Genomic DNA, 8,977 nt, shown 5'->3' with positions numbered 1-8,977 from the left:
TAAGGCGTGATTAAAAATTTAAAGAAAAAAAAAAAAAAAAAAAAACACACTCTGATTATGTCCGTTTTGGGTATCTCCATCACCTCTAGCTCAGCCTTCTATCGTTTTGGATATCTCCACCTCCACCTCCATCACCTCTAGCTCAGCCTTCTATCTCTTAGACACAGCCTCTGTATTCAAACCCAACATCATTTTGCTGCTACTTTTCGACACCTTATCCATCTATAAACTGTCATCTGCGTTACTTCCTGTTCCTTATTCTGACCAGTTCATCATCTTCTGAGCTTCTCGGCGCCCTTGTACGTTTCTTCTCTTCATCAAGCACTGGGGTGGATGTCTGTTTGGAGTCAGTGAGGTTCAACCATCACAGGATTCATTAACTTTACACTCGTATTAACAGCCCTTCAGTGAATGAGTGTTTGTTTTTCTCACAGACTGAACCATCAGGTTACATCAGTTCACATGTCAGCGACCTCAGGGCCAGAGGAGCACGTCATTAAAATCCTTTCATTACCACACATCACACATCACTGCCTTGACGCTCAGCTAAGAATAGCACCAGACCATTAGGTGTAGTTATAGGCAACTGAAATTAACGCATGGTCAAAACGACACACACTGTATATCTGATAAATCCACTGTCCGTCCACTTGGTGTTGCTCTGATACACATCCAATACACAGGTTATTTACACATGCTGCGGGGTTACCAAAACCCAGATCCCTGGTAAATATATTTACCAAAACATATCTTCACGTGACCATTACAGTAGACTTTTAGGTTATTCCATATAATTATTATAAATTTATGCCACATATATATATATATATATATATATATATATATATATATATATATATATATATATATATATATATATATATATATATATATATATATATATATATATATATACATATATAAATATATATTAATAATATATCTAAAATATAAAGATACAAAAAAATAAAAAGCTTGCATGTAATTTTCTAGCCTGGAATCAATATAGTACATCTAAAAAACTGTCATAATATATATACATATATGTATGTATATACGTATGTGTAAATATATATGCATGTACATACATATGTATATATATTATGACAGTTTTTTAGATGTACTATATTGATTCCAGGCTAGAAAATTACATGCAAGCTTTTTATCTTATATATATTTTGTTTATATATATATATATACATACATATATACATACATATATGTATATATATATATATACATATATGTATGTATATACGTATGTGTAAATATATATGCATGTACATACATATGTATATATATTACGACACCATTTTGGATCCTTGAACGAAGTTACGTTATAATCAGTCATTAAATTCTTTCGCAGCTGCGCTCTTCCAGTTTTTTTTCACGCTCGGCCGTGCTTTAAGCAAATATTCAAGATCGTCAGTGAGAGTTGCTGAGGAGAATGACACTGTGTGAGTGTTAGTTATGTAACTTCACCATGGCTTTTGGCTTTTTCTCCTGCTCTTTCACAGTACAGGTTATTTCATTTGTCGAAACCTTAGACAGGAGTTTGACTTCCTCTCTTTGTCTCCTCGGGGTTTGCTGAAAAAAAACAGAGAAATGTTTCGCATTCTACAACAGCAACCCTACATTATCAGGTGTTTCCTGCCTCGTTTTCTTTTTGCTCCTGACAGTCCTTTTGTAATAGTGTCGTAATCATGGTCGACGGCAGTGTGTGGTGACGCTAACGTAATTAGCCCAGCATCTTCATCATCATCATCATCAGCAGCAGCAGCAGCAGCAGCAGCTCCTACTCTACATGATCTTATATTTCCCGAGTTGCTCCCATGTTACGCCCGGCACAAAAGACGCCCCTGAAATTAAAGACTCTGACGAGGGGTGTAAAAATAGAAGCCTGGTAATGCCTGTAAATACGATGCATCTTATCCATGAGTGTTTATTTCTGTGAATGTTGGCCGTGGCCGCACGAGGCCCCAGATTACAGAGCAGTTTGGATTAGTCATGGATATACACCAACAGCTCTCGCTGTAAAAAAAAAAAAAAAATGATGTCAATCAGTGTGAATCCAGCAGCACCCGTCGCATGCAAACTTGGTTTTATTCCACGTGGGCCAAGTTTCTCCAGGCTAAGTCATGCTGTGAGCTGGCTCAAAGGTCTGCAATTTGATAAATCAAAAAGTAGTTTTCATGAAATTATTTTGATTTTGAAATACTGATATTTTAAAAAAAATCTACTGTAATGGTCACATGTTGAGCTTTTTTCGTTCATTATTTTTAGAGATACATGTTAAATAATCACCTGGACACAAATTAGTTAGTCCTGGGTTCAATTCCTAGAGGAACCACACACTTGTCACCTGCAGGGGGCAGTCTGTCGCTGCTTACACACGAATTTCCTTCGTATTTATCTGTGCTCAGCTCAGATAGTGCGTCTAAACGTCCGGTTCTCTGGACTGTTTACAACAACAACAATAACCTCAGTTTATGAATCTGCACAATTAACATCTGACCTTCGACAAACACTGAGGCCATCTGCTGGCAACGACAGACGGCCTCCTCTAATTGGTTTCTAGCAGGCACTTCACTGCAGATTTCTGCCAGAGACTAGGAGCCCAGGGCATGATGGGTAATTCTTTTGTTTTGTTTTGTTGTTTTTCTCCAATCAGTGAAACCAGATGATCATCCAGGCTGTCAAATCATTTAGTCTCTTTATCAAAGTAGAGATCCAAACCTCTACTCTGAGGGCCGTAGGAAACCTTTTCCATGGACACCTTTGGCCCTCGAGTCAGACCTTGAACACCCAGTAGCTGATTTAGACTAAACGCTAAACGTTTACGTGTAGAGATGTAACATAGACTGTCAGTTTGAGAACCGGGATGTACGATATGCTAGCATATACAGTAGCATCCAATGGTAAAGTTAAAGATTACGGCCAACTCAATAAGAGAACCTGTTGTTTTGTTTGTTTGTTTGTTTATCTGTTGTCTAATAATATATTAATAAAGCCCAGCGCTGCTGCTGCTCCAGTACTAGGTTGTTTCATTAAATTTAATGGATGGCATTAGCTCTAAAAAATCTTTCTCCGTGATGCAAACAGGAAGAGAGGGTGATGGAGGCTGTAATTACGTGGTGAAATCAGCTGAAACAAATCAAAGACTCAGTCTGTTGGGGCTCCGTCAGCTCTCAGTCCACTGCACCCAGATGGTCATTCATCAGTGTGAGGTAATGGCTGTGGAGCAGTGTCGTCCTGCAGCGTCCACCACATATACTCTATGCTGTATCAGGGCCGTTACAGTACCTGTATTTGTGTACCAATACACACGTGTACTAGGCTCATTTTTTGAACAGGTGCCGAACCATATATTTTTTAACTGGAAACGCAGAGTGGAACAAAGTTCAACTTCTGCTGGAACGCAATTGTGTTCGGACCCAATCACTGTCTGCTCGGGTCGCTCAGTCGCCTCAAGATATTTTACATTAATTAGCAGTTAGCACAAGCTAACACCCAGCCCATGTCCATGCACTTGTGTTCTTACACAGAAAAAAAGTACATATATATATTTGTGTGTCTGTGTGTATGTATTTATATATATATACAGTACATGTTTATATGACATATGTGTATATACATGTTTGTATTCATGTATATATGTATGAATGTCTATAAATATATACATACATATACAGATATACTCACATATATATCTTTATATATATTCTTAGATAGACATATAAAATCACATATATGTCATATATATGTTATGAACTTCAATAAAGTGTCGTTTTGTCATTTGTTAAAAAATGACGAACTGTTTTGTGACATTTCTTTCCGGACCAAACTGTGATGTCACATCAAGGTGTCTTATTAATCAGTACGTTTATATATAGTGATTACTTGGTTGATCAACTAATTGGTTGGATGACATTTATTTCCCATTTGCTTGTCACATTTTGGTTTGGCCAATTTTTTTCTGCAAAGAGGGAAACAGACGTTTTTTCAGGGAGAATAAAATGGACAGATTATCGTAGTGTTTGTATAAGGAACTACACTTGAGCTTCATCTATAATCACGACTGGTCACCTGCAGTTCAGTAGAGGTCATCGTTGGACACCACCTTCTCTGGGATTAAAAGAGTTCGATTTTAAATCAACACCTGAAAAAAACAAACTGATTTTTCACTCTGCATTGATCTTTGAAGTAGACACACACACACACACAGACACACACACACACACAGTAAAGCTCAGTGTAATCTGCGTTGGTTCCTAACTTGTCACTAAAGGGGTCAAGTCCAAACTCTTCTGTTCTGCCTGATCTTTCCTCTGTCGCTACATTCAACAACCAAATCCTCAGTTTTTATCACGGCCTCCATCCTCACCAAACCTAAACATTTATAGCCATCAGTCGTGTAAAAAAACCTTAGAGATTTAACTGTATAATAACTGTTCCGTCTTTAATGACCCCAGGTGTGAATGTGTGTGGTGAATACTCCTTTAGTTTAATGCTAATTTGTTATAAAAGGCAAGGCCGGAGTGACACGGCAACGTAAACACAATATAGGAGGATATTTTCAGTTATCATAATTAAAAAGCAACATTATATAAACATGTTTTTCCTAGTTTCTGGCAACTTTTCCAACCATAAATCTTAGCTCTTTTTTTTATTATTATTCAGCTTCTAAATCAGCCTCTTTGTAACAGATTATAAAGTCCTTCAGGGGTGTGTATATCGACAGCAACATAGTTATATATAACATAACGTATATTACTCTGTAGTTCTATCGAGGATTGTGTTCCATCAACCTCCAAGTAAAGATGTCAGACACGACCAAACACTGTTTTGTTTGGTCGTCTGCACATGAGGAGCTGTCCTTTCAGCACCAGCTGTTAGAGCTCAGTACAGGTTAGAAACAATACAGTGAAGTAGAAATGCACTAACACTAGTCTGTCCATCTATTTATGAGTTAAACCAATTATTGGTCTCACGACTAATTCATTTGCATTTTTGAGTTTTTAAATCTCAAATTGTCCATTTTATTTAAATATATATGTTAAATATATATATATATATTTCTGTGAAAAACGACATTGTGTGTCATTGTAATGTGGTCACAGTAGCTCCTGTTGAGATTCGCACAGTGAATAAGGTTTATTCTTAAGAACCTAAAAAGTGGCTCCTTATTTCCTGATTCTGTTGAGATTCACACAGTGATTAAGGTTTATTCTTAAGAACCGCTGACCCTAAAAAGTGGCTCCTTATTTCCTGATAAACTTTAGAGTTACTTCAAGCACTGACCTGCTGCCACTGCCTTTCTTCTCTCTCTCTCTCTCTCTCTCTCTCCCTCCCTCTCTCTCCGTACGACCTCTGCTCTGTCCTCGTGTGTTGGCTTTCGATCCGTCACATGTGCACGTATATCCAAAAACAAAGAAGGCTGCTCCCGACGCTCATCGTCGTTCAGAAAATCTCCTCTCTAGGTCCAAAGAGCAAATAATCCACTCTTGTTTAAATGGGGGGGAAAAAACTAGTCCAATTGAGTCTTTGACAGATCCTGAGTGAGGGAACACAGGCGTCTGCGTCTTAAAAATATATACGTCTCCGTCGTCGTCTCCGTCTTCTTCTTCTTCTTTCAGTAATGTCTTTGTCATCTAGCTGTATGTACATGTAAACATCATGACTCAGTGTACAGGCTCTTGTTCTACCACTGTTCTGTTGGGTACTTCATATGTACAGGAGAGTACAGTACTGGTATGTCTGTGAGGATGTGTGGTACGTGCTTAAAGGGATCTTTCAGAGTTTCTCCAGAGTGATTATGTAAGAAACTGACATGGTCAAAAAGAAAAAACTTACCAAAATTAGGAATTTTCTTCTTTTCTTTTTACCAAAAGGGTAAAACCTCACTGACATATTTGCTGCTTTATTTTTTACTATTAAATGCTCTGGTACCAAACTCCATTTAGGAAATTAGCAATTTTACAAATTGGCACAGTGAAATTAATAACCCTTCAAAGCCCCGATTACCATATGAAAATTTGATATTTTTTGTGATAATTTAGTTTGAAATAATTGGTTTAAATGTCCCAAAAAAGTAGCAAAAAAAAAAAATTATCCAATATTAAATCACAATATTTTGCTCTTCGCAAGCTAGAAGTGCTGATGATTTCACTGTGGACTTTGGTTTAGGAGAGTGGGTGTGGTTCAAACCTCAGGTTCCACATGGGAAAATGTAGATAATTATAATAATAATAATAATAATAATAATATTTGTAAGATTATCAAAACAGTTCTGTAATATTTCTTTGCTATGTCAGTACTGCATATCACACTTTAAAAAAAAAAGCCAAAATACCCCTTTAATGCCTCACCACATCTCCATACTGTGTTTGTGCCTTTCCACTAGATTAAAGGGTCTTTCTGTTCTACTGTTCCTTCCGAGCTCCCAGATTTAGGGATGTGTTTCACCGGAGTGAAGCAGATTATCATTTGCTTTTTTTTTTTTTTTTGTAAACCAACCCTCGTTACCGTTAACGAGTCGCTCCTCCTTCGTGGCAGCCAACTTGTGCAAAAAAAAAAGTTTTTTAAAGCCCATTCATGGGTTTTTACTCCAGGCAGTCTTACACCCCCTACAGGTATGTTTCTCGTGCGTCCAAACAGAACGCATACACGGATTTCTTGAAGTCCATGTTGCTGTTGGCTTTCAGATTTGCCTTCTCGCCCTCTGCGCTTGCAGTCGGGTCATTGTTCTCCACATCCTGGGACTTGTTGGAGGACTTGCTGCCCTTGCGCTTCAGTTCTGGACTAGCTCTGCCGCTGTTGGGCTCATCCTTCAAAGAAGACTGGTCCTGGTCCGTCTCCCGGTGGTAGAAGTAGTTGAAGTTTGATACTATGACCGGAACCGGCAGTGCAATAGTCAGAACGCCAGCGATGGCGCACAGGGAGCCCACGATTTTACCGCCCACCGTCACCGGCCTCATGTCTCCGTAGCCGACGGTTGTCATTGTGACCACAGCCCACCAGAACGCATCTGGGATGCTGGAGAAATGGGATTCTGGGTCGTCGGCTTCCGCAAAATAAACGGCGCTGGAGAAGAGGATGACGCCGATGAAGAGGAAGAAGATGAGGAGACCCAGCTCCCGCATGCTTGCTTTTAAGGTCTGACCCAGGATCTGCAGACCCTTGGAGTGTCTGGATAACTTGAAGATGCGGAAGACCCGCACGAGGCGGATGACCCTGAGGATGGCCAGGGACATGGCCTGCTGGCCGTTCTGGTGCTCCTGACCCTGCTGCTCCGCCAGCTCCGTGCCCACGGTGATGAAGTAAGGCATGATGGACATGATGTCGATGATGTTCATGATGGTCTTGGAGAACTCTGACTTGCTGGGACAGGCGAAGAAGCGCACGATGAGCTCAAAGGTGAACCAGATCACACAGGTGGTCTCTATGATGAAGAAGGGGTCGGTGAAGGTGAGGGACGGCCGAGGCACGGTGCTGTTGCTATTGTTGTCCATCCGGATGGTCACCGGCAACTCCCGCTCGTCCCTGAACTCCGGCAGAGTCTCTAGGCAGAAGGTGATGATGGATATAGTGATGACGATCACAGACACTATGGCGATGCCTCTCGCAGGACTGGAGCTCTCCGGATACTCAAATATAAGCCAGACCTGCTTCTGGAACTCGTTCTGAGGCAAAGGCTTCTCCTCCTCCTTGATGAACCCTTCGTCCTCCCTGAACCTCTCCATGGCCTCCTCCCCCAACTGATAAAACCTGATCTCATCAGCAAACACATCAATGGACACGTTCACGGGTCTCCTGATTTTCCCCCCTGACTGGTAAAAATACAAAATCCCGTCAAAGCTGGGTCTGTTGCGGTCGAAGAAGTACTCGTTGCGGAGCGGGTCGAAGTACTTGATTCTCTTGGCTGGATCACCGAGCAAAGTGTCTGGGAATTGGTTCAAAGTGCCCAGTTGGGTCTCATACCTGAGTCCGGCGATGTTGATGAGCACCCTCTCGTTACTCTCCGTGTCCAGGTCGATGCCCAGCATGTCCTCGTCGAACAGGTGCGGGCTGTGATCCGCGCGTAAAAGCGCATCCATGGCGTTCTCGCTGCAGCTGAAGGTGTTGTTCATGTCGTTTATCTTCCACGAACCTCCTCCTCCTCCTCCTCCACCTCCGTGGAGCTTCTGTGCCGGACTCCCCTTGGTGTTCAGCTCTTTAGTCCCGTACTCCTGGACGAAGCCCGGCTGAGGAACATCCAGCGCGTTCCGGCAGCTCCCCTCGGCATTGTTGCCTCCTCCTCCTCCTCCTCCTCCTCCTCCTCCGACGCCACCTGCGCTCCCTTTGGCACCGCCGTTCTCAAAACTCACCAAGGCTATCTCCATGGCGCAGCCATCCAAAGTCAGTGCGCGAGAAATGACGCGGACTTGTTGATGTGCAGCGCAAACATCCTCCGAGATTCTCCAGCTGTCCAAAAAAATGTAGGAGAAAGTTTTTTTGATTTACGCCAAAAAAAACAAACAAAAAAACCCAACGTCTTGAGGTCGATGTTTGTTCTGTCGCGCTCTTTATTTGACAACAAACGCGATGATGAAAACGATGATGAAGGAAACGATGTTGTTGCGACTGAAGCCGACGACGATCTGGATGAAGTAGATATTAAAGAGAGCAGAAAGAGAAGGAGCTGGAGGACCCGGATGAGGGAGGGAGAGAGACGAATGGGCAGAGAGAGAGAGAGAGAGAGAGGGAGGAAGAGCTGTGGACTGGGGGTTAAACCAGGGAGGAGAAGAATGATCATCTCCATCTCTGTCATCAGAGATATATATATTTTTTTTTTGTAAGGACTCGACCCTGAAAAGGCTGAAGTCTAGTCTTCAGGAACAGGTTTTTTGTTTTTGTAACGACTCGACCCTGAGAAGGCTGAAGTCTAGTCTTCAGGAACAGACGAGCTGATCTGGGATCAGTTCATGACAGAGGAAAA

At 41.4% G+C, this 8,977-nt stretch overlaps 1 protein-coding gene across 1 annotated transcript in view; it reads right to left on the bottom strand.

Moving 5' to 3' along the window:
* LOC103382520 (potassium voltage-gated channel subfamily A member 1) overlaps positions 1–8,759 on the bottom strand; it is a 14,683-nt gene extending 5,924 nt beyond the window's left edge. Inside the window, exon 1 of the mRNA XM_008315340.3 lies at positions 5,302–8,759. Within this exon, the coding sequence (XP_008313562.1) occupies positions 6,627–8,381 (1,755 nt within the window). The 5' untranslated portion in view covers positions 8,382–8,759 and the 3' untranslated portion in view covers positions 5,302–6,626. The remainder of the gene's footprint in view (positions 1–5,301) is intronic.
* Between the last annotated feature and the right edge of the window lie 218 nt (positions 8,760–8,977).

Source organism: Cynoglossus semilaevis, chromosome 8 (assembly GCF_000523025.1).
Source record: "Cynoglossus semilaevis isolate Cse_v1.0 chromosome 8, Cse_v1.0, whole genome shotgun sequence".
In the NCBI taxonomy this organism is placed as follows: domain Eukaryota; kingdom Metazoa; phylum Chordata; class Actinopteri; order Pleuronectiformes; family Cynoglossidae; genus Cynoglossus; species Cynoglossus semilaevis.
Note: the sequence above shows the minus strand (reverse complement) of the source record. Positions and strands in the feature narration are given on the sequence as shown.